General features: G+C 43.2%; 1 protein-coding gene across 2 annotated transcripts in view; it reads right to left on the bottom strand.

Annotated features, from left to right (window-relative positions):
• The window catches only part of gtf2h2 (general transcription factor IIH, polypeptide 2), a 31,638-nt gene extending 9,500 nt beyond the window's left edge, over window positions 1-22,138 (bottom strand). Inside the window, exons 1-11 of one of the 2 annotated variants that reach the window (XM_070867677.1) lie at window positions 22,113-22,138; window positions 20,532-20,621; window positions 15,987-16,064; window positions 12,981-13,017; window positions 12,715-12,801; window positions 11,056-11,106; window positions 8,554-8,608; window positions 7,370-7,475; window positions 7,067-7,157; window positions 5,192-5,279; window positions 3,771-3,878 (exon numbers count right to left, since the gene is read on the bottom strand). In XM_070867677.1, the coding sequence (XP_070723778.1) occupies window positions 3,771-3,878; window positions 5,192-5,279; window positions 7,067-7,157; window positions 7,370-7,475; window positions 8,554-8,608; window positions 11,056-11,106; window positions 12,715-12,801; window positions 12,981-13,017; window positions 15,987-16,064; window positions 20,532-20,587 (757 nt within the window). In that variant the 5' untranslated portion in view covers window positions 20,588-20,621; window positions 22,113-22,138. Of the gene's footprint in view, window positions 1-3,770; window positions 3,879-5,191; window positions 5,280-7,066; window positions 7,158-7,369; window positions 7,476-8,553; window positions 8,609-11,055; window positions 11,107-12,714; window positions 12,802-12,980; window positions 13,018-15,986; window positions 16,065-20,531; window positions 20,622-21,802; window positions 22,016-22,112 lie in introns of those variants that run through there. The other variant, XM_070867598.1, reaches the window with a different exon arrangement.
• Window positions 22,139-26,602: the final 4,464 nt, after the last annotated feature.

Raw genomic sequence — 26,602 nt, 5'->3', positions numbered from 1 at the left:
TTTGGGGGAAGGGATTTAATCGATCAACCATCCTGCCGACACACCGGCGAGTTCAGGAGTGGCTGCAGGGGTTGGATTCTGCTCTTGATCAGTTCCAGGAGCTAATTTAGCTGGGGTGATAGTGGGGGCATTATAATTGGCTTCATCATCCCTGGGCTAGGGAGCACAATTGAGAAGAGCTTCCACTTCTGACCATTATCCAATGACCCCTGCTGGAAGTGTTTCTGTATGGACATCAGATGAGGGCAGAATCATACTTGGCTATGGTACCCCACATGGTTTAATTCCCTGATAATATTTACTTTCTAGACTTGGTAGTGGGGAAGCTTTTAGAAACGATAATCGTGGGACAAAATTAACAGTCACTTGGACAAGTGTGGATTAATTAAGGAAAGCCAGCACGGATTTGTTAAAGGCAAATCGTGTTTAACTAACTTGATTGAGCTTTTTGATGAGGTAACAGAGGGGGTTGATGGGTGCAATGCGGTTGATGTGGTGTACATGGACTCCCGAAAGGCATTTGATAAAGTGCCACATAATAGGTGAAGTGATATATTTTGGATCAATGAGGAGAGGCAATATAAACTAAAGAGTACAATTCTAAAGGGGGTGCATGAACAGAGAGACATGGGGGTATATGTGCACAAATCGTTGAAAATGGCAGGGCAGGTTGAGAAAGCAGTTAAAAAAGCATTTGGGAATCTGGGCTTCATAAATAGATGCAGAGAGTACAAAAGCAAGGAAGTTAATGATGAACCTTTATAAAATACTGGTTCAGCCACAACTGGAGTATTGTGTCCAATTCTGGGCACTGCAATTTAGGAAGTTATGAAGGCCATAAAGGTTTACAAGACTGGTTCAACATCAACAACTTATATTTATATAGCACCTTTAACAAAGTAAAACATCCCAAGGTGCTTCACGGGAGTATTAGAAGACAAAATGTTGACACCGAGCCACATAAGGAGAAATTAGAACAGAATTAGAGGAGTGCAGATATCTCGGGGGGGTTGTGGGGCTGAAGGAGATTACAGAGATAAGGAGGGTCGAGGCCATGGAGGTATTTGAAAACAAGGATGAGAATTTTGAAATTGAGGCGTTGCTTATTCGGGAGCCAATGTAGGTCAGTGAGCACAGGGGTGATGGGTGAGCGGGACTTGGTGCAAGTTAGGACACAGGCAGCCGAGTTTAGGATGACATCAAGTTTACTTCGGGTAGAATGTGAGAGGCCAGCTCGGAGTATGTTGGAATAGTCAAGTCTAGAGATAACAAAAGCATAGATGAGGGTTTCAGCAGCTGATGAGCTGAGGCAAGGGCGGAGATGGGCGATGTTAGAGAGGTGAAAATAGGTGGTCTTAATTATGTTGCGGCTATATGGTCGGAAGCTCATTTCAGGGTCAAATATGACACCAAGGTTGCGAACAGTGTGGTTCAGCCTCAGACAGATGTTGGGGAGAGGGATGGTGTCAGTGGCTAGGGAATGGGGTTGGGGGGGGGGGGGGGGGAGCAAAATAACGGCTTCGGTCTTCCCAATATTTAATTTGAGAAGTTTCTGCTCATCCAGAACTGGATGTTGAACAAGCAATTTGACAATTTAGATACAGTGGAGGTGTCGAGAGAAGTGGTAGTGAGGTAGAGCTGGGTGTCATCAATGTACGTGTGGAAACTGATGCCGTGTTTTCGGATGATGGCGTCAAGGGGCAACATGTAGATGAGAAATAGGAGAGGGCCAAAGACAGATCCGTGGGAGGACACCAGAGGTAACGATGCGAGAGTGGGAAGAGAAGCCGTTGCAGTGATTCTCTGGCGACGATGAGATAGATAAGAATGGAACCAGGCGAATGCAGTCCCACCCAACTGGACAACGGTGGATGCATTGGAGTGGTTAACTGTGTCAAAGGCTGCAGACAAGTCAAGAAGGACAAAGAGGGATAGTGTGCCATGGTCACAAAGGATGTCATTTGTGACTTTGATGAGAGTCGTTTCGGTACTGTGGCAGGGGCAGAAACCTGATTGGAGGGATTCAAACATGGAGTTGAGGGAAAGATGGGCATGGATTTAGGAGGTGACAACACGTTCAAGGACTTTGAAGAGGAAAGGGAGGTCGGAGATGGGGCGGTAGTTTGCAAGGACGGAGGGGTCAAGGGTTGTTTTTTTGAGGAGAGGGGTGATGATAGCAGATTTGAGGGAAAGGGGGACAGTATCTGACAGTTCTAGGGATGAGGGACTTCAGTTACATGGATAGACTAGAGAAGCTGGGGTTGTTGTCCTTAGAGCAGAAAAGATTGAGAGGAGAATTGATAGAGGTGTTCAAAATCACGAGGAGTCTGGACAGAGTAGATAGGGAGAAAGTGTTCCCCATTGGCGGAAGGTTCAAGAACCAGAGGACACAGATTTAAGGTGATTGGCAGAAGAACCAAAGGCAACACGAGGAAAAACTTTTTTTTTAATAAACACAGCGAGTGGTTAGATCTGAAATGCACTGCCTGAAAGGATTGTGGAGGCAGATTCAATCGTGGCTTGCAAAAGTACCTAAAGGAAAAACACTTGGAGGGCTACGGTGAAAGGGCAGGGGAGTGGGACTAGCTGAGGTGCTCTTGCAGAGAGCCGGCATGGGCTCGACAGGCCAAATGGCTTCTTTCGGTGCTGTAACCATTCTATGAATCTATGATGTGAATAACTGCCACTTGGGTGAGGTATCAGAGGGTGCCTGCCTGCTGAGTTGTGCGCTAGGAAGATGTCAATGTTTTCAAGAGAAAACAGGAAAAAGTTGACAGAAAAAGGAGAGAGAAAAGCTTTCGAGAGAGTAAGGGAGTAAAATTATCCAAGATCCATGAGAAACATTCATCTGAAGTAACTTAGCTACCCACCAAACACTGAGAACCATAGTACCATTCATTTCCCATCCTTGGGTAAGCTACTTGCTGCCCCTCTATATTTTCCTGTGTGACCACGCACTCTTCCTAGAACAAAAGGACTTGAAAACAATTTGTTCTCAAGCCTCTACAGGAGACAGCTATCCTCAGAATGTTTTTCCTCTCAGAATGAAACTTCAGCAGTGTGCCAAGATGCTGTCTGCTACTGCCTTCCATGAACTCACAATGTCAGTTGTGGCTCAGTTGGTGACACCTTCACCTCTGAGGGTATGGGTTCAAGTCCCACTCCAGAGATTTGAGCACAGAAATCTAGGCTGACACTCCAGAGCATTACTGAGGGAGTGCTGCATTGTCAGAGGTGCCATCTTTCAGATGGAGGTGTTAAACTGAGACCCCTTCTGCTCTCTCAGGTGGACGCAGAAGATTCCAGGATATTATTTAGAAAAGCAGGGGAGTTATCCCCGGTGTCCAGGTCAATAGATATCCCTCAATCATGATCAGCATAACAGATTATCTGATTATCACATTGCTGTTTGAGGGAGCTTGCTGTGCGCAAGTTGGCTGCCATGTTTCCTATATTACAACAGTGCCTCCACTTCACAAGGACGTCATTGGCTGTAAAGTGCTTTGGGACGTCCGGAGGTCATGAAAGGCACTATATAAATGCAAGTCTTTCTTCTTTTACACAATAAACTTGGCATTGAAGTGTTAATGATGAGAAACATTTGCCCATTCAGTGAATACTGCACTCCTTGGTCTAACACTGCTCTAAAATAGTCAGAATTAAATTGAGAAAACAACATTTACAGTTATCACATGGAAAAACAATATGCATGTTCCAAGATGCAAATAATATGACATACTAAATAATTACTTGACTAAGAATGTACTTACCCATACGAATGAGAGAACACTCTGAATTGGAGTTGGCAGGTGGAGGATGAACATGATAATTAAGTAGATCTCTAAAATGGCTCTCATCTAAAATAACATGGTATGTACCTAGGAAGGGACCACAGAAATAATTTAAGATGTTAATATTTCTTAAACTAGATTGTTTCATTTTTAATTTGAGTGAGATACTCACTCCATCTTCTTTGCTTTCCTGGTCTCTTTAGGCTCCATATTAAGTGCTACCAAAAGGTCAGATGACCTGTTCCCATGATTTTGTCAATGCCACTACAAATTAGCCAGCAAAAGGTTCACAAGATTGACTTCAATCCCTTATCCAACCTCTGCTTGGCACTTCCTCATAGTGACAAAGCTGGAATTGGGTGAAATTATGTCCCAGCATTTACACAGTGTAGGCCCATGTTTCTATATCTCGGGGATGATAAATTAAATTTAACAATGGCAACATGGACTTCAGATATTGAAGAATTCCATAATGAGAACTATCACAATGATATCATCAGTCTACTGATCTGCTTGGGTATGGGGAAGATATATAGTTATATGACTAAACAGATGAAAAAAGCATTTATAGTGCAAAACTGACTTAATAGATTAAAGATAGCCAGCTGCTCACTGATGGGTATGTTAAGTACTTTGCTTAAATATTTAAAGTTAAGCAGTCACAAAAGTAAACCAGAATATTAGAAAAATGAGTAATTTCCTTCCTTTCCCATTGAAGAAAGAATCATTACATAAACCAATTTTCAACAAGAATCCACCCCAAGAATTCACTTTAGATGTGTGGTTAAAAAAAAAAGTTAAAACCATTCATTCATTCATTGGCAACTGACAGACTAAATGCACCATAACTAAAGTCGCCCTCACATATGGAGACAATTAATAAAACAAGTACGTTTTACTTTTCCACCAATGTTTCCCTTCCCCTCTCTGAAAGCATTGACTTTTTGCTGGGATACATACCACAAACAGCAGTCACTTTTCAGTACTCTGCCCAAGTGGCATTATTCATACTTATGCCCAGTGAGTTTTGGCAGGCTATTTGAGCATGTGGGGCATTGTAGCTGAGCCCAATTCTCCATTAACCCAAAATTCACACACATTTTCAACAGAGGGTTCTGGATCGCAACGAGAAGCAGGAACCCATCCCACATTTCCTCTCCTTAATTAAGGGCACTGAGATCAATTGTAGTACCCTTACTACCGCCCTGGCTGCAATCAGGCAACTCAGCCCAGACTAAAAATTAAATCTGGGAATCTCTTGGTCTATATGGTTCAGCCACTCACTGTCTTAATCATCGAGACCTTGGGTGCGATTTAAAGAAAGCACTTAAAAAAAAAAAGTATTTTTCATTTTCTTTTCTAACTCTGACAAGATGAGTTGGTTAGTTCAGATTACCTACCACCAGTCTCACGGGTGAGAACAGTGCAAATTCGAACTTCCGCCGACAGACCAATCACAGACACTCTGATTTTAGCGGCCTTCAAGCACTTCATGAAGTAAAACATGATGGATTAGCATTACTGTAACAAAAATCTTAAAACACTGCAATGAATATTGACAAATTACAGTACAACTATGTCTTGCATAACAATAATTTTTCTTCTACATTTTTCTGCTCATTCTTTTCCTGAAAGCCATGACTTTTTGCTGAAGTACCAACCACTCTCCAGTATTGCACCATAGTGGCCATTCTTCACGTGTGAAGACAACCGGTGTAAGCAGATGATCCAACCGCAGTGAACCACAGTTGAGCCAACACTGTTCTCCCTTGCCATCCACATGTGCAACTTCCAGCAGAGGTATGCCAGATAGCAATCAGGAGTGGAAAACCTGCTGAATTTTCTTCTCCTGATCCATGGCACTAAAGCCAAATGTAGCACCTTTTCATCACCCCAGCTGAGATCAGTAACTCAGCACAAAACGGACAACCATTTGTTGAAGAAATCATAGAATGAGCGAAGTTTTACAGCTGCACCTGTGCCAGCTCTGTAAAAGGGCTACTCACAGTTCCAATCTCCCGCCCTTTCTAAATCAATAACCCATGTTCTGTAATTCCAAGGCATAAGAACTAGTACACATACACCTTCCCTCCATCATAAGGTCAGAAGTGGGGATATTTGCTGATGATTGCACAATTGTCAGTTCCATTTGCAACTCCTCAGATAATGAAGCAGTCCATGCCCACATGCAGCAAGACATGGACAATATTCAGGTTTAGGCTGATAAGTGGCAAGTAACATTTGTGCCACACAAGCGCAAGGCAATGATTATCTCCAACAAGAGAGAGTGTAAACACCGTTCCTTGACATTCAACAGGATTACCATTGCCAAATCCCCCACAATCAACATCCTGGAAGTCACCATTGACCGGAAGCTTAACTGGACCAGCCACAGATACTGTGCAACAAGAGCAGGTCAGAGTCTGGGTATTCTGTGGCGAGTGTCTCACCTCCTGACTCCCCAAAGCCTTTCCACCATTTACAAGGCACAAGTCAGGAGTGTGATGGAATACTCTCCACTTGCCTGGATGAGTGCAGCTCCAACAAGACTCAAGAAGTTCAACACCATCCAGGACAATGTAGCCCGCTTGATTAATATCCATCTACTGCCTTAAACATTCACTCCATCCACCACCAATACGCTGTGGCTGCAGTGTGTACCATCTACAAGAAGCACTGCAGCAACTCGCCAAGGCTTCTTCGACAGCACCTCCCAAATCTGCGACCTCTACCACCTAAAAGATTATGGGCAGCAGGCAGTTGGGAACATCCAAGTTTCCCTCCAAGTCGCACACCATCCCGACTTGGAAATATATCGCTGTTCCTTCATCATCGCCGGGTCAAAATTCTGGAACTCCCTCCCTAACAGCACGATGGGAGTACCTTCACCACACAGACCGCAGCGGTTCAAGAAAGCGGCTCACCACCACCTTCTCAAGGGCAATTAGGGGTGGGCAATAGATGCTGGCCTTGCTAGCAACACCCACATTCCATGAATGGGATCTATAAATATACAATTCAGTCTCCTTGGATATATAGGGAATCACGGGATATGGGGATAGTGCAGGCTAGTGGAGCTGAGGTAGATCAGTCATGATCTCATTGAATGGCAGAGCAGGCTCGAGGGGCAAAATGGCATACTCCTGCTCCTATTTTTAATGTTATGAATGAATTAAAAAACACACACACTACACACACAAACCAGTGCACCACCAGGCCAGCTGCACATGGGTTACTTTTACAATTTATGAACAAAATATATATGAAACATTTACCTTAATAAGATCATAAATATTATATGGGTCACATGTTGTCAGACTGCTAAAAATGACAAGTACTTCACGACTGGTGTGTCCTGGCATATGCCTTTAGGGGAGAAAAATCGAAACTGAGGTTATGTCAGCTGTTCTAATCTAGTGCAAAATCGAAACAAATTGCAGTTTTGAGTAAAAATAAAGCTCAAATTATCTCAGGTGAAAGAGCAGCATGCAAACAGGAATGAAACAGAGAAGTAGGGTGAGGGGGTGGGGATAGTGGAAAGGTAAAAACTTGTTTTAAAAAGTTCTGAAAAAACTTACTTCAGAGTCTCCATAGCTAAGGTGAGTGAATTATAAAGTGAAGGCTCTCCACAGCATGACACACCTACAGCTTTCTTTAAGGCTTCTTTATGCTTCTTTGGATTTCCTAACACACAAGCAATGACAAAACCAGTCTTAATTTGGAAATTACAATTGGCCTCAGTGCTAGGGAGGGAGGGGGGAAAAATAAATGAGCCAGGGTTTCTGTTCCTGATTGTCATCTAGTGACCTACTGCTGCTGAAAAGTGTAATGATTCACATGAATCCATGGTTATGTGGTGTCAGGTGAGAGTGCTTTAATGCTCCTGCAGTCAAACAGTTTAGCAGCGCTTACTATCCGGGCTCACACAAAAAGAAAACCCACCTGGGAGAGGCATCAGAGGATTGTTGGTTTCCACTGATCCAACCCTAGAACGAGTCAAGTGCCTTCAAAAAAAAAGAGAAAAGAGGGTGGGGGAAAAAAATGGGGAATAAAGGATGTCTACCTCACATGATGGGTATTAATTGGAAAACCTGTATGTCTAAAATAAATTAAGTACTGGAATCTGTATACTGCATTTGATACTAATTGCTATGTGAAGCTAATGATATTAGTGGATCCTTTTGGTCCAAAAAGATACACTGGACTTAAAGCAAATATCTTTCGGGTCAAAACAGGAAAACGATGGAAGAAGCCTCTGGAAGATAACCTGCTCAATTTAAAACATAAATAAAACAGGTATCTACTGTGTATAGAATAACAATGGTTTAGATACCACTTTATGTAATTTGTCCAAATAACTTTTATAGTACACAAACACGCTACACTGTATCAATCAAATTTGAAGAGACAGTTGGAAGCAACACGATTCTGGGAATGTCGACATCATTGACTGAATTGTATATTTATGGATCTTTCTGAAACTCAATGTACAGTTATGAGTTCACTTGAAGGCTACATAATCCACTAATAATATTCAAGAGATATGTTTCAAATTGTATTAACAAAGAAGGCAGGGATATGGAAATGTGCTCAAGAGTAGAAGAGGTGAGATCTAGATTCCAGCTCTTTAGACTCCTCAGTAAGTTTCTTAATCTAATTTTACAACTGTAGTTAATCTAATGTAACTACTATAGTTACACTTCATATAATTACTTCAATACTGCCTTAAAATATGAAACACATACAGAATAAACTGCATTACCTGCAAGTTCAGTAAGTTTTTCTGCCCTTTTGTTTTTTGTAGTAATGATACCAATCTAAAAACAAAAATAAAATATTGTAATTCGCAATCGGCAATATTTTGTTGCCGCAAAAAAATTACTTGAGCACTTAATCCACATAAGGTCTTGTTATCAAGCTCGGACTGTAATTCACATTTAAACAAAGCATCAAGTCCAAACACTTAATGACTTCCTGTAATAAAATTAATTCCACTGATGAGGTCAATTTAACTAACTCAATTTGTGCTTCTGCTCGAACCCACAATAGAAAGTTACAGTAATGGTCCATTGTGCATTCATTAGGATGGTACCAGGAATAAGAGAATATAGTTACGATGAGAGCTATGAAAAACTAGGACTGCATTCTCTAGAGCCAAAAGGATTAAGGGGATCTGATAGAAATAAAAAACTTGCATTTATATATTGCCTTTCATGGCTTGACATCCCAAAAGCATTTCACAGCCGATGAAGTACTTTTGAAGTATAGTCACTGTGGTAATGTAGGGAAACGCAGCAGCCAATTTAGGCACAGCAAGGTCCCCCAAACAGCAATGAGATAAATTACCAGATAATCTGTTTTTAGTGATGTAGGTTGAGGGCTAAATATTGACCAAGATACCAAGAGAAGTCCCCTGCTCGCAATAGTGCCATGGGGTCTTTTACATACACCTGAGAGAGCAGACAGAACCTCAGTTTAAAGTCTCACCAAAAGACCTCCGACAGAGCAACACTTCCTCAATACTGCACTGAAGTGTCAATCTAGATATGTGCTGAACTCTCAAGAGTGGGCCTTGAACCCACGATCTTCTGACTCAGAGGTGAGAGGGAGCCAAGGCTAAACCTACTCATTCAAAATTTTGAAAGGGTTTGAAAAAGAGTATATGGTGAAAGATTATTTCCATTGGTTAGTGCATCAGTAATAGGGGGCATACAATTAATTTAGCACAATAAGCAAAGGGAAGAAAAAAAAATTCCACACAAAAGGCTATTAAATTCTGGAATGTGTTACTAAAAGTGCCTATTGAAGTTGAGTTAATCATCACATTTAAGAGGGAATTAGATAACCACCTGAAGCAAAATATTAATGAGTACAGGGAAAAAGCAGAAAACTGGGATGGATATCCAAAATTTAGAGTCAGCATCGACATACATCAATTACTTGGAACACAATTTGCATTTATATAAGGTGGGTAGTCGGAGGTTTAAGAAGGTAATTCCAGAACATAGGGCCTAGACAGCTGAAGACATGGCCAGCAATGGTAGGGCAAAGGGAGTGGGTAATGCACAAGAGGCCAGACTTGGAGGAATGCAGAGTGCTTGGAGGGTTGTAAGGATGGAGGTTACAAAAATAGATAGGCACAAGCTCATGAAAGGATTTAAACAGGAGGATGAACATTTTAATTTTAATGTTTTCAGGGTCCGGGAGCCAATGCAAGTCAGTGAACATGGGATGATGGGCGAGCTTAACTTGGTGGGTAAAAGGTTACAGGCAGCAGTTTTGGATGAACTGACGCTTATGGAGGATAGATGATGAGGGGTTGACCATGAGAACATTGTAATTGATGGAGAGGACACCAAGCTTGCAAAAGGACTGGTTCAACCTGAGACAGTGGCAAGGGAGGGGGAAAGAATCGGTGGCAAGGGTACAGAATTTGTCGCATGAACTAAACACATTGGCTTGATGTATAGATTCACCAGAATTATACCAGGGCTAAAAGAGTTAAATTGGGAGGTCAGATTGCATAAACTTGGCTTCCCTTGAGTTCAGAAGGTTGAGGAGTGATCTAATCAAAGTTTTTAAAATGGTAAAGGAATTCAATACAGCAAAACGATTTCCTCTGCAGGGGGAATCCAGAACAAGGGGGCACAAACTTAAAATTATAGCTAGGCATTTTAAGAGTGAAATTATGAAGTACTTATTTCACACAAAAGTAATTGGAAATCTTGAACTCACTCCCCAAAAGGCTGTGAATATTGGTCAATTAATATTTTCAAGACCGAGATTGATAAGATTTTTGTTACACAAGGTTATCGAGGGATATGGAGCAAAGGCAGGTAAAATGGAGTTGAAGTACAGTTCAGCTATGATCTAATAGCATGGGCTTGAGGGGCTGAATGGCCTACTGTTGCAGGAAAAATGCACACAAATTTGGGAGGCAACAACACGTTCAAGGACTTTGAAAAGGAAAGGCAGGTTGAAGTTGTGCAGTAGTTTGCAAGGATATATGGGCTTGAGTGTAGATTGTTTGAGGAGAAATGTGATGACGGCAATTTTGAAAGGGAGAGGGGACAGTACATGAGGAGGAGGAACCATTTACAATGTCAGCTAGTATAGGAACCAGGAAAGGAAGTTGGGTGGTCCGCATTTTAGTTTGAATGGGGCCAAGGAAGCAGGAACAAGATGAGTTTGGAGAGAGAATGAGGGGAGATAGGAGAGAAACTAGAAAGAGTAGACTTGCCCTGACAAATTCTTGTGTTCATACCTGACTAATAGGATTTTGGTCAAAATATTCGTCTACAAAGTATTCCAGCAACTGCAAAAAAGAAAGGATAAAAGCATCAATTTAAGAAGTTGTTTGCCTGCTAAACTATAATATAATACAAACTGTACGCACAAAGTGCAGGCTGAGAAAAAAAAGTCATATCCTTCAACAGCAGTGTTACTCAGCCTTGCTGCAAGCTTCTGATAGAGGTATTCACACTGGTAGGTTGACAGGGAAGGACATCCGGACTTTGGCTCTAGATTTAAATGGTCTGATTCTACTCCAAATGGCACAATTTAATTAGGCCAAGCTTCCCTAATGGCAGGTAGTAGAGCTGTACAGACCAGAAATCTCCAGTTCCTTTCCTGGTCTGTGCTATCCAGTGCGTGTGTGTAGATTGTCAGATGAAGCCAGGACCAAGCTCAGCTGCGATGCTCTCGTATTGTGAAATAGCTTGACAACACTCACCCTGACAAATGGCCATTTGAGCAAGGTACCAGAGGGCACTGTACCCTCGTCCTGTAGAACTATATCTAAGCAGGAGTTAATACCTGCAGAAAAGCAGGGAAGGAACTAGGAAACAGTGAGGCTAGCATTGAAGATGCATTCCGAATTCAGTCCTCCACAATTCTGGCCACTTAGCTCCAGAAGGGAGAGAAGTCTGTATTTCACCCCCTTTCTTTTACATCTGAGCAAATAATTTCATGAAAGAAGAAACTGCGGATGCCCTCGTAAGTAAATGCACCCTGTGATGTGGTACTCAGCCATACAGAGCAGGCGATCCCAGGTTTGGCCCCAAGTCTATGCTGAGTTAATTAATCTCAGGCAAGACAGTGCTGGAAGTGCTACAACTGATTCAGCATAATGCGTTTGGTGGAAGGAAGTGGGAGTTAATTATCCAGAGTTTGTGTTCCTCATCGCTAAACAATTACTCGTGTTGGACAATGCACAGAATGGATGTCAGCAGAAACAGATGATTTAGCTCAGCAGCAATGCCCTCCTTACATCCCAACAATCCTGCTTACTCTCATGGTCTGACCTCAAACATTGGTTACCAACAACCATGGAATTATACCCCAAGCATGAGTGAGAAAATTAAGAACGTTTTTGAAAAGCAGAAATTGCAATGCCTTTAATTATGATTCCATTCCTCCTACTCCAAGGTCTGGCAAATGTTCAGTTAGGTTTTAGTAACCCACTTAATGTGTTTCCAACTACTGCACAAATTCCACTTCTGCACTGGCCAGCCTGCAATTTTCCTCTCATTCAGGAAATCTGTGGGGTGACCAGCACTGAAGCAAAAAAATCAAACCATTAACTTTATCTCTTCCCATTCTTAGCCTAACAAAATCTTCCCAATTGCTCTGGTGTCAAACAAATCAATAATCCAATTAATTCAGCAGGACAACTAATTTTAAAAAAAGAGGGGGGGGGGGGGTGGTTGTTGGTGCTGGTGAGTGTAGGATGAGCCAGGCAAATACAAAAGGTCAAAAGTAGTATTCTCCAACATGTATTTTCAATTACAAATCAGAACTTTCCATACTTAAATTAAAAGTTACTATGTTGGGAGATCCTCCAGTGTGTTATTATAATAAGTGATATACAGATTTTTTAAATCAGCAATCCGGCAAGGCAGCAAACATAACTCTTTTATTTTACCTTTAACGTTGAGGTAAGTCGGTTCGGTTTCAAATCTTGATCTTCCATTGATCTTGACATGTCTATTATCACGTACAAGTGCCGCATCTATCAATTAGAAAATCAATATACTAAGGGAAACTACCCTGTAGAATACGCCTTAACATTTGTACAGTACGCAAACATCAAGTTTAAAAAACTTCAATTTTTAAGAAAAAATTATAATCTAATTAGTCATTGTTTTTTGATGTCTGCAACAAGTTAGAGATCACATAAAAATCACTCACCATTCCAAGTCTAACTTGTCCATGCTGCTCAAAGACGCTACAGGGAAGAAGGCAGCAGCAGAATTATTTGAAGGGAAACTATACCAAAGTGAAGTCAGGCTCCTCGAGTGCCACAATAACTAAATAGACCCATTTTAAATGAAAGGTTTAACAGGTAGGGTGAACAGAACAAGACTAGTTCCTCTGGTTGGAGAATCACTGATGAGGGGGATCTTGGGGATTAGAATTTCACAGCACAGAATGAGGCCATTGTGCCTCTCAAACTCTGAAAAAGCTATCCCCATAGTTCCATTCCCATGCCCTTTCTCCATGTTCTTTTCTTTTTTAATTTTTCAAATATTTCTTCACCTCCTTTTTAAAAGCTATTATGAATTCTGCTTCCACCACTGTTTCTGGTATGCCAATCCATGTCCTAACAACTCTGCACAGAAATTTTCCTGACTTCTCACTTTGTTTTTTTTGGTAATTATCTTAATTTTATGTCCTCTAGTTTTGGATTCAGCAACCAAAGGAAATAGTTTTTTCTCTAATCGCTATCAAAACCTTTCATAATTTTGAATAATTCTGTATCAGATCTCCTATTAACCTTCTTTGTTCCAATGAAAATAGCCTCATTTTCCTCTCATAATTAAAGCATCTCATCCCAATTTAAAATTGTCACCAACAGAATAAGGAGAGGGATTAGAAGATTTGTTTTACACAGAGGGTCATTGGAGCAGAGAGTTAAAGCAGAGCTCATTACATCTTTTGAGAGAAAAGTGAAAAATTGAAACTGATAAAGATACAGGGCTATAGAGAGAGAGAGCGAGCAAGGCGATGGGATGTGTTTTGAATTACTCTAGTAAAGAGCCCACAATATGATGAACTGAACGGCCTACTTTTGTGCTGTTAATTTTTATGGTCCTCACAGACCGGGGAGGTCCCAGGTTTGTTAACTGGTCTGTGCTAAGTTAGCAAGTCTCAGCCAGGCTGATGGTTAGGCACTGCAATTGGTTTCAATGTCCTCGAGCTAGAGGATTGCAATACAGTGAATGTGCATGCGTGCTTGATACCAATCGAGCAAGGTACAAAAGTGCTTTTGACACCCATGAATGATACCCCATCACAAGTCACTACCTTCACAAGAGACAGGGAGAACTGGAGAGAAAATTTGAAAAGTAGTGATCACATCAAATCTCTCATATCACCTTAGTGGTACTCTTCTGCACCCTCTCCGTGACCTTGATTTATTACTTAAAGTAATAACTAACTGCAGCCTAACCAATGATTTTTATAGGTTTAGCATACTTATTTGGAGTGGAGTACAAAAACAATTAATAAAATGTAGGATCCTATGGGCTAGAATTTCCTAACAACCCACCAGCGTCCGATTGCCGCCCAAAAGACCGCTAAGATTCCCAAGATTATCGCCGGCGAAAACTTCCCCCCCACAAAATTTTAAAATCTGCCCAGCGAAAAAAATGGGCGTTGCACCCCGACTCTCGGCGGAAAAGTAGAATTTAGGGTCGATTGGGCGGTTTCTAAAGAAAATGATCGAAAAATTTAAAAAATCAACCTCAAGGCTGATTATTTGAAATACAAAATATTTTTTCAAAAAACAGAACATAAAAAATTCATTAAAACATTCTCCAGATCCTTTTAACCTAAATCACCACAACAGAATTTTAAAATAATGAGTAAAAAAACAATTACTAGCCTTTTTCTTGAAGAGCTACTCACCAACTGCCCAGCTCCGCTGATTCTCGTGGCGGTTTTTTTCATACTTACCTACGGGTCACCGCTGAGCCAAATATTGCGCCAGGGCAATCTGAGGACGGTGCACCCCGGAGGTCCCCTCCCCAACGGTACCTAGAAACAGCCGACGTAACTCAGGTGGGGAATTTCTCGCTCACCTGGTTATCGCCCACAATGGCCAATACTGCCCAGAAATCGGGCGGTAAGCCAATGGAAATTGTAGCCCACTATCTTTTACCCCCACAGCTTTATCAAAATCCCCTGCCACATTTAAATTGTTTTTTGGATCCCAAGTCTCTCTGTTCCTTTAGTTCTTTTAAAGGTTAACGATTTATTGTATACGTTACCTCCCTATTCACCTCACTTTTTCTGTACTAAAGTTAATTTAACATCTATTTCTCCAATCTACTAACCTTTCCACATCCCCCTGAAGTCACTGACAATTCTTTTCACAGTTAACAACATTCCCTGTTTGATCTGAACTTGGGTATGTGAGAGATGGCATCACTTACATATATTGAGAAGTGTAATGGGCCCAATACTGACCTGTTTACAGCCCTCCAGTCTAAAAAAATATCCATTATCCACTGTGTTTTCTGTCCTTTAACCAATTTCCTATCCATGCTGTCACTCTTTAATACCATTTGGCTGAAACTTTTTTAATAATCCTCCTATGCAGTGTCTTATTCAATGCCTTTTGGAAATCCATATAAATATTTACTGCATTGCCCTCTCAATACACTCCATTATTTCCTCAAAAATCTCTTACATTTTCCAAACATGAATTAAGTTTTAAAAATCCATGTTGGCTTTCCTTAATTAATCCACCGCTTTCTGGGTGAGTATTAATTTTCACCCATATTATGACCTTGAGAAGAGTGCCCACAGTTACTTGCTTTACCCCTTTTACCAGAACTTCCATAGCTAAAATTATTTGAAAGATTGTGGTCAAAGCATCTGCTGTTTCCTCTCAAACTTTCCTGATGCATCTTAACAAAGCCCGTCCCTTTTCACTTTGAGTTCCACTAACTTTTTACAGTACAATTTGTTGTTAGAATTGAAATACATTCACTGGTCTATTGGGATGGTCACATTTCATCATCATTGATTTGTCGCTACATGTACTTGTCCCATTCACTATAGTGGTGTTCATTTAAAGTTTTGTTGGAGTCAAGCAGATGGGCTACCCTCAATTTCACAGTACACAAAATGCATTCTCGTGCTATTGTGGCTCAATGAATAAAAATATATTAACTTGGACCTCGATGTTACCTTTTCCTTTTTTCTTTGAAGAGAAGATCATCAACAGTAGCTTTAAGAGAACCTGACTCATCTTCTTTAAGGACTTCCCTGCAAATAAAAGTAACAGGTGGTTGGGAGGAATTTCTAATATTGAAGCAAAACATTCTAAGCAAAGATAAAGCTTTACTTTGTTATACCTGTATAAGGCATCCAAATGCTGCATTTAGGATCATCTAGGCTGGCTATATTGATTTAAAATGAGGTGTTGAAAGATTACCTAACAAAGCAAATACTGTAAATGTCAGAAGTTGAACGTTATTCATTTTTTCGAACTGAGAGCTCAGTTGGTAGCACTCTTGCTTCTGAGTGAGAAGGTTGTGCAATTAAGTCTAACAATACAATATAGTATACAATATAGGCCGACACTACAGTACAATACTGAGAGTGTAGCATTTTTTTTCCTCTCCAAAGTTCTTGGACGTGCTGTCGCCTCCAAATCTGTGCCCATCTTTCTCAGAACTCCATGTTTGAATCTCTCCAATCAGGTTTCCACCCCATCCACAGTACCATAACAGCTCATATCAAAGTTACAAATGACATCCTAGGTGACTGTGACCGTGGTAAACTATCCCTCCTCATGCTTCTCGACCTGTCTGCAGCCTTTGACAGTTGACCACATCACCCTCCTTCAAAACCTCTCCTCCGTTGTCCAGCTGAGTGGAATTGCATTCGCTTGGTTCCATTATCTATTCAGTCGTAGCCAGAGAAGCTTCTCTTCCCGCTTCTGCATCGTTACCTCTGAGGCCCCCTCCTATTTCTCATCTACATGTTACTCCTTGGCAACATCATCTGACAACATCTTAGTTTCCCCATGTAGGCTCACGACACCCACCTCAACTCACCACCTCTCTCAATTCCTCCACTGTCTCTGATTTTTCAGATATACTTGTCGGATATCCAGTGCTGGATCTGCAGAAATTTCCTCTAACTAAATATTGGGGAGACCAAAGTCATTGGTCCCCACCACTAACTCCATTCCCTAGCCACCGACTCCCATCTCTGGCAATTGTCTGAAGCTGAATCAGAGTGTTCGCAAACTTGGTGTCATATATGACCCAGAGATGAGCCGTAACATGGCCCGACTCCACCCCGCCTCAATGCCTTTCTTAGCTCTAGACTTGACTATTCGTTGCACACTTGGCCAGCCTCCCCTCTTCCACCCTCCATAAACTTAACCTCATCCAAAACTCTGCTGCCCGTGTCTTAATTCGCACTAAGTCCACTTCACCCATCACCCCTGTGCTCGCTGACCTGCATTGGCTCCCAGTTGAGGAACACCTTAATTTTAAAATGTTCATCTTCGTTTTCAAGGCCTCGCCCCTCCCTATCTCTGTAACCTCCGCCAGCCCCACAACACTCATATATCTGCGCTCCTCAAATTCTGGCCTCTTGCACATCCTCAAATTTAATTGCTCCCCATTGGCGACCATGCCTTCAGCTGCCGAGGCCAAAGCTCTGGAATTTCCTTCCCAAACCTCTCCGCCTCTTTCCTCCTTTAAGACGCTCCTTAAAACCTACCTCTTTGACCAAGCTTTTGCTCATCTGCACCAATATCTACTTATGAGACATAGAAAATAGGTGCAGGAGAAGGCCATTCAACATCATGGCTGATCATTCAACCTCAGTACCCCACCCCAACCTTCTCTCCATACCCCCTGATCCCTTTAGCTGTAAGGGCCACATCTAACTCCCTTTTGAATATGTCCAACGAACTAGACTCAACAACTTTCTGTGGCAGAGAATTCCACAGGTTCACAACTCTAGAGGTGAAAAAGTTTCTCATCTCGGTCCTATATAGCTTACCCCTTATCCTTAGACTGTGTCCGCTAGTTCTGGACTTTCCCAACATCAGGAACATTCTTCCTGCATCTAACCTGTCCAGACCCGTCAGAATTTTATACGTTTCTATGAGATCCCCCCTCATTCTTCTAAATTCCAGTGAGTATAAGCCTAGCCGATCCAGTCTTTCTTCATGTCAGTCCTGCCATCCCGGGAGTCAGTTTGGTGAACCTTCGCTGCACTCGCTCCTCAGATTAGGAGGCCAAAACGGCACACAATACTCAAGGTGTGGTCTCACCAAGGCCCTGTACAACTGCAGCAAGACCTCCCTGCTCCTATACTCAAATTCTCTTGCTATGAAGGCCAACATGCCATTTGCTTTCTTTACTGCCTGCTGTACCTGCATGCCTACCTTCAATGACTGATGTACCAGGACACCCCGGTCTCGTTGCACCTCCTCTTTTACCTGTCACCATTCAGATAATAATCTGTCTTCCTGTTTTTGCCACCAAAGTGGATAACCTCACATTTATTCGCATTATACTGCATCTGCCATGCATTTGCCCACTCACCTAACCTGTCCAAGTCCCCCTGCAGCCTCTTAGCATCCTCCTCGGAGCTCGCACTGCCACTCAGCTTAGTGTCATCTGCAAACTTGGAGATATTACATTCAATTCTTTCGTCTAAATCATTAATGCATATTGTAAATAGCTGGGGTCCCAGCACTGAACCCTGCGGCACCCCATTAGTCACTGCCTGCCATTCTGAAAAGGACCCGTTTATTCCCACTCTTTGCTTCCTGTCTGCCAACCATTTCTCTATCCACATCAATACATTACCCCCAATACCATGTGCCTTAATTTTGCACACTAATCTCGTGTGGGACCTTGTCAAAAGCCTTTTGAAAGTCCAAATAAACCCCCATCCACTGGTTCTCCCTTATCCACTCTACTAATTACATCCTCAAAAAATTCTAGAAGATTTGTCAAGCATGATTTCCCTTTCATAAATCCATGCTGACTTGGACCAATCCTGTCACTGCTTTCCAAATGCGCTGCTATTTCATCTTTAATAATTCACTCCAGCATTTTCCCCACCACCGATGTCAAGCTAACCAGTCTATAATTCAGTTTTCTCTCTCCCTCCTTTTTTAAAAAGTGGGGTTACATTAGCTACCCTCCAATCCATAGGAACTGATCCAGAATCCATGGAATGTTGAAAAATGACCACCAATGCATCCTGCCCAGATGCAGACCGTCCGGTTTGTACTGGTCCCACCTCCCCCAGAACTGGTTCCAATGTCCCAGGAATTTGAATCCCTCCCTGCTGCACCACTCCTCAAGCCACGTATTCATCTGAGCTATCCTGCGATTCCTGCTCTGACTAGCATGTGGCACTGGTAGCAATCCTGAGATTACTACCTTTGAGGTCCTACTTTTTAATTTAACTCCTAGCTCCCTAAATTCAGCTTGTAGGACCTCATCCCGTTTTTTACCTGCATCTTTTTTACCTATATGCACCACGCCAGCTGGCTGTTCAACCTCCCCCTCCAGAATGCGCTGCAGCCCCTCTGAGATATCCTTGGCCCTTGCACCAGGGAGGCAACATACCATCCTGTAGTGTCGTTTGCGGCCACAGAAACGCCTATCTATTCCCCTTACAATAGAATCCCCTATCACTATAGCTCTCCCACTCTTTTTCCTGCCCTCCTCTGCAGCAGAGCCACCCCTGGTGCCATGGACTTGGCTGCTGCTGCCTTCCCCTGATGAGCCACCTCCCTCAATACCACCCAAAACGGTGTATCTGTTTTGGAGGGAGGTGACCGCAGGGGACCCCTGCACTACCTGCTTTCCACTGCTGTTCCTGATTGTCACCCATTACTTATCTGGCTGTGCAACCTTTACCTGCGGTATGACCAACTCACTAAAAGTGCTATTCACGACATCCTCAGCATTGCGGATACTCCAGAGTGAATCCATCCACAGCTCCAGTGCCGCAATGCGGTCTGTCAGGAGCTGCAGCTGGGTACACTTCCCGCACACGTAGTAGTCAGGGACACTGGTAGCGTCCCTGATTTCCCACATAGCACAGGAGGAGCATGACACGGGTCTGGGCTCTCCTGCCATGACCTAACCCTTAGATTAACAATGCCAAAGGTTTCTTACTGATAAGAAAAATAAAATATCAAATACTCACCAACCACTTACCCGCTTGGCTGTGACGTCCCACTTCAATTTCTTCTTACTTCTTTGTTTACCTTCTGTCCCTGCACCAGCTAGCCTCCTCCGACTCTCGGGCCTAAATAGGCCGCTCGACTGCCCGAACTCCCGCTCCTGTGGCCGCCTCCTCCGACTCTTGGGCCTTTATAGGCCGCTCGCCTGCCTGAACTCCCGCTCCTGTGGCCGCCTCCTCCAACTCTCGGGCCTTAATAGGCCGCTCGACTGCCCGAACTCCTGCTCCTGTGGCCGCCTCCTCCGACTCTCGGGCCTTTATAGACCGCTCGACTGCCCAAACTCCTGCTCCTTATGTGGCTCGGTGTCAAATTTTGTTTGACACCACTCCTATAAAGCGTCTTGGGACATTTTACTACGTTAAATATCTCTATAAATGTTGTTGTTAAAAGTGCCATCATTCAGACAAGGTGTTAAATTGAACCCTCGTCTGCCTGCTAAAGAACACATGGCAATATTCAAAATAGCACAAATTCTCAATCTTAAATAAAACTAGAACACATACCAAGTCCGTTCATAGCCTCCTTCCCACCGTTTGGTTTTTTCTGATTCATCATACATTTTTGGAGGAGTTTGTTTGGTAGGTAACTGTTATCTTTAAAATAAAAATGATAACATGATTACTAAACATTGCATTTTTTTTGTATTGTCCAAAAAAGCCATCATGCTCCCTCTCCTCTAGAAGACCTCAAAAGTGCACTTCTATTTCCCATACAGACACTCAAAAAACATAGGCCCAGATTTTCTGGGGCCTGTGACCATGTCTCCTTCCTGATGCACAGAAACCTGGAACTTGTGATCTGTCAAGTTTCAGCTTGACAGATTGTATGAATCCGAAGAAAATGGACATTTGCTGTTGCAGGGCTGGGGTACTGCCCATGAAACCTTTACACCTGGCAAAAGTAGGCACGCAGCCTTCTTTTACCAGCTTATGGGTTTAAATAAATATTAACATAAAAAATTTTCAATGATTTAAACTTTCAAAAACCTTTAAAATTAGTTTTGTTTATTTTTGGTCCCTTGGAAAATGCTTATTTATTTTTCCAAAAAATTAAATTTTTGTTTTATATGTTTAATTCAATTGTATTTGAATTAATTTTGAACATGTAATGATTTATTTTTATTTTAAGTGCTGTGAAAGTGTTTTTTTATGCTTACGGGGATTCTATACATAAATGGAATCACCATAAGCATAATGGGAATCCCCTTTGTAATTGGCTGGACTGGCCCATGTGATCTCAGGGACGCCTGTGAACTGCATGCGCTCCTGGGATAGTGGGCTATGCCTGCAGGCCCAGTAGCGCCAGTCTTCGAAGTTACGGAGGCACTAGGTAAGTTCGTACTTTTCTTGCGGCTTGGAAGCATTCGCTCGCGGGAAGCCTTTTGACTGCAATTTCCAGCCCATAGAAATAAACACGACCAAATCTCCAACTCCTCAGTCTCTGGCCTTGGCTCATGCTTCTCCAGAGTTATCAACAACAGGGACATTTTAGGAGTAGGATTTGTAATCAAAATTGGTGCTTTAAATTTTTTTTTTAATGGAATTAAGTTCCCCTAATGGCTCAAGGAGTTTATACAGTGAGTAACTTAGCCATATAGACCCAGAAAGTATCGGGTTTGCGCTCATTTACTTGACTTTAGATCAGGCAGCTAAAGGGCTGCTACACATGGCCTCACCACCCCAGATTAGCTGTTGTGCCCCCAACCCCAAGTAGACAACCTGCCAACATTCACTGTCCATATTTACACATCAGTAATAGCCACATAGATAAGTACCAGGCTCTGGAACTGTATCCAACAGAGTTGATGGCTTCAATACAGAAGGCAAGGAGACAAAATTGGTGCTGAAATTTGGCAAGGAGAGAGAAATAAAAGCAGATGGGGTTATACAGCAAATTAATCATAAGCTTTCCACTGCAAATGAATGAGGGCTAACATGTCCACTCCAATCCCTCAGAATGTATTCGCTAACCCAACATCACAAGCTCCTCTCCTGCCCCTGCCCCTGCCCCTGCCCCAGCCTCTCTCCGCTCGCGCTGGGTCCGTTTAACCGACTCGCGCCCTGTCCGAGCCCATTTAAACTCACTCCAAGCGCCAGCTCCCAGTGTCACACACAAACACATCCGCACCCGCGCACAGCAACACGCCGACAGTTCCGGTGCCTGCCGGCCGCGGGGCGCGCTGGTTAAACGTGTGCGCGTGCAATAACTGATGGATGGAATATCCATGAATCTAATAATCTCGACAAGTATGTAAATATCTCAATGAATTATAGTGATTATAATGAATTATGATGAATGTGTCTGAAAAGTTGTAGTTCTCTTTAATCAATATATACCAATTAATTTAATAGCAGCACATTGAGTAGTTGAGGTTACTAGCATAGATGCATTAAAAGTAAAACTATCTAAACACATGAGAAAGGAATGAAATACTCAGTTCTGATGAAAGGTCATCAACCTGAAACGTTAGCTCTGTTTCTCTATCAACAGATGCTGCCTGGTCTGCTGAGTGTTTCCAGCATTTTCTGTTTCTGTTTCAGATTTCCAGCATCGACAGTATTTTGCTTTTGCAGAAGAATGGTTAAATGAAGGACATGTTTATTTGTAACACCTAAAGCTCTGATTAGGTCCCCTTGATCACATCATTGATTGCTGATTGGTCCCTTTGCAAGATAAGACACACCTAGCAGTTTCTCTGGAATGTATATTTAGAACCGCCCAGCCCATGCAAAGTGTACTTGCAGCCAACCTGACTGCCGATTCCAGATAGAATAGAATAGAATAGAATAGAATAGAACAAAACAAAACAGAGCTCACTTGAAACAGACAGGGCTTACACTCACTGGTTAAGACCTTCCCCACCTCCCACCTCCCCCAAACAAGTTCCTGCCCCCTTTCCCCACTGCCCAAGTGCCTGACCTTTCCCCCCCGCCCCCGCAGCTAAAATTTCTAACCTCCCCTCCCCCCTCGCAAGTTTCTGACATTCTCCCCCCTCCACCCAAGTGCCGGAACATCCTCCCGCCCAAGTTCCTGACCACTTCCCCTGCCAAAGTTCCTGACCTTCCCCCTACTGCTCCCCACTCCCCAGGTTCCTGACCTTCTCCCCATGACCAAGTTCCCCTCCCCACGGATTCATGACCTCCCCCCAACAAGTTACTGACCTTATCCCCCTGCACCGCCCCCGCTATAGATAGAAACATAGAAATCTCAGGGGCAGAAGGAGTCTATTTCGGCCCATCGTGTCCGCGCCAGCCGACAAAGAGCCGCATGGTCCTCGGTCAGCAGCCCTGAAGGTTACATATAAACCTATGAACAATGGCGGAAAGGTAAAGAGCACCCAGCCCAACCAGTCCGTCCCACACAACTGCGACACCCCTTACACTAAAACATTCTACACTCCATCCCAACCGGAGCCATATGATCTCCTGGGAGAGGCAAAAACCAGATTAAAAACCCAGACCAATTTAAGGAGAAAAAAAATCTGGTAAAATTCCTCTCTGACCCATCCAGGCGATCAAAACTAGTCCAGGAGATCACCCTGGCCATATTTGATTCCCTCTAGTACTTACCATCATATCTGCACCAGCCAACAAGAGGTTGTCCAGTCTAATCCCTACCAGCTCTAGGTCCGTAACCCTGCAGGTTACGGCACTTTAAGTGCCCATCCAAGCACCTTTTAAATGTGAGGGTTTCTGCATCCACCACCATTCCAGGCAGTGAATTCCAGACCCCCACAACCCTCTGCGTGAAGAAGCCTCCCCCCCACCCCTCCCCTCAAGTTCCTTCTGAACCTTCCACCAACCACATTAAAACTATGTCCCCTCGTAATAGACCCCTCCACCAAGGGAAATAGGCCCTTGCTATCCACTATATCCAGGCCCCTCAAAATTTTGTACATCTCAATGATGTCTCCTCTCAACCTCCTCTGTTCCAATGAGAACAAACCCAGCCTATCCAATCTGTCCTCATAACTAAGATTCTCCATTCCAGGCAGCATCCTAGTAAATCTCATCTGCACCCTCTCTAGTGCAATCATGTCCTTCCTATAATACGATGACCAGAACTGAAAGCAGTACTCCAGCTGTGGCCTAACCAGAGTATTATACAATTTAAGCATAACCTCCCTGCTCCTGTATTCTATGCCTTGGCCAATAAAGGCAAACATTCCATATGCCTTCTTAACCACCTTATCCATCTGGGATCTGTGGACAAGCACTCCAAAGTCCCTTTATTCATCTACACTATTAAGTGGCCTACCGCTTAATTTGTATACTCTTTCCTTATTAGCCCTCCCCAAGTGCATTACCTCACACTTCCCCGAATTAAATTCCTGATCAGTAGATTGATATCCTCTTGCAGTCCATGACTTTCCTCTTGATTATCAACCACACATCCAATTTTAGTGTCATCTGCAGACTTCTTAATCATACTCCCTATATTCAAATCTAAATCATTAATATATACCGCAAAAAACAAGGGACCCAGTACTGAGCCTTGCGGAACCCCACTGGAAACATCCTTCCAGTTACAAAAACATCCCATCAACCAATACCCTTTGGTTCCTACCTCTAAGCCAATTTTGGATCCAACTAGCCATTTTGCCCTGGATCCCATGGGCTTTTACCTTTGTGACCTGTCTACCATGTGAGACCTTATCAAATGCTTTGCTAAAGTCCATATATACAACATCGTACGCACTACCCTCATTTACCCTCTTGGTTACCTCCTCAAAAAATTCAATCAGGTTAGTCAAACACAATCTTTCCTTAACAAATCCGCGCTGACTGTCTCTAATTAACCATTGCCTTTCCCAATGTAGATTTAGCCTGTCTTTCAGGATTTTTTCCAATAATTTTCCCACCACTGAGGTTCAGCTGACAGGCCTGTAATTACTCGGCCTATCCCTTTCTCCCTTCTTAAACAAGGGTACCACATTAGCAGTCCTCCAATCCTCCGGCACCATGCCCAGATCCAAAGAGGACTGGAAAATGATGGTCAAGGCCTCTGCTATTTTCTCTTTTACTTAGCTCAATAGCCTGGGATGCATTTCATCCAGGCCTGGAGACTTGTCTACTTTCAAAGCTGCTAAACTCCTTAATACTCCCTCTCTCAATATATTTATTTCATCCAGAATATCACACTCCTCCTCGATAGCAGTATCTGCAATGCCCCTTTCCTTTGTGAAAATAGATGCAAAGTATTCATTAAGAACCTTACCAACATCTTCTGCCTCCACACAAAGATTACACAAGATGGGGCATTGTTTGTGGGTCACGGATTGTTAACAGGTTCATTGGGTATGAAGTGAAATTAACCAGTTGCAGGGGGAGGAGGGAGAACGTGGTACGGGTGTAAAGGGGGTGGGGTTGGAAGAACGTGGTCCATCTTACCATCTGGATCACGTTCTCACACTCAATCCCCACTTTAGACCTGGATCACATTCTTCCCCTCTCCCCACTGTGCTCTCTGTGCTCTCTATCGTCGCTCCCCCACCCCAACCGAGTTCCTGACTGTTATGTTCAGAATAACTCCACAAGACTGTATATCTTAATCTGAAACTGTTGTGACCTTGGTCTCTTTAATATAACTCCAAAGTGAGGCTGCAGCATGTTGGACTGCCTTTTATACCTGCTTGCTCTAGGGTACACAGGTGACCCATAGGTCTCCCACAGATGTGCCCCCTAGTGGTAAGTCTTACACAAAGGTTAAGTTCACATACATAACATCACTTCCCCCCCAAAGTCTTAAGTACAAGTTATTTACAGGTTGAGGTGATCTGGCGCTCTGCGCTCCCGGATCAATCGCCTGAGTTGAAGTCCTGGCATGGGTGAGTTGGTCGGATCATTGCTGCATGGCAACGCGGCTGGGCTGATCGGACTGTCGGGCATGGTGGGTTCATCCTCGTGGTTGACAGCAAGGTTGATTGCTGGTTGGGTGTGTGTTGGTGGATCATAGATGGTGAGGTCTTCTTCAAACTGTTCTTGGTTGTCCGTGAATCGCAGTTTGGTCTGAACCAGGTGCTTTCTGCACGTTTGCCCATTCAACAATTTCACAACAAACACTCTGTTCCACTCCTTGGTTAAGACAGTGCCGGCAATCCACTTGGGACCGTGACCGTAATTTAGAACAAACACCGGATCATTGACCTCAATGTCACGCGATGCTGCCGCACGATCGTGGTACACGTTATGTCGGTGCCACCGGGTTTCTACATGATCATTGAGATCCGGGTGGACTAAGGAGAGCCTGGTTTTGAGTACTCTCTTCATTAACAATTCTGCAGGGGGAGCCCCGGTGAGTGAGTGGGGGCGCGTCTGGTAGCTAAGCAGGACCCTAGATAACCGGGTCTGCAACGAGCCATCTGTTACGCGTTTCAAGCTCTGCTTGATAGTTTGGACTGCCTGTTCCACTTGGCCATTGGATGCAGGCTTAAATGGAGCAGACCTGACATGCCTAATGCCGTTGCGGGTCATGAACTCCTTGAATTCTGAGCTGAAATTCTGAGTTCTGAAACATAGTCCATTGTCACTGACAAGGACGTCGGGCAAACCATGGGTGGCGAACATGGCCCTAA

This window comes from Pristiophorus japonicus, chromosome 1 (genome assembly GCF_044704955.1).
Source record: "Pristiophorus japonicus isolate sPriJap1 chromosome 1, sPriJap1.hap1, whole genome shotgun sequence".
NCBI lineage: Eukaryota > Metazoa > Chordata > Chondrichthyes > Pristiophoridae > Pristiophorus > Pristiophorus japonicus.
The sequence above is the reverse complement of the archived record's forward strand: the minus strand, read 5'-3'. Positions and strand labels throughout refer to the sequence as shown.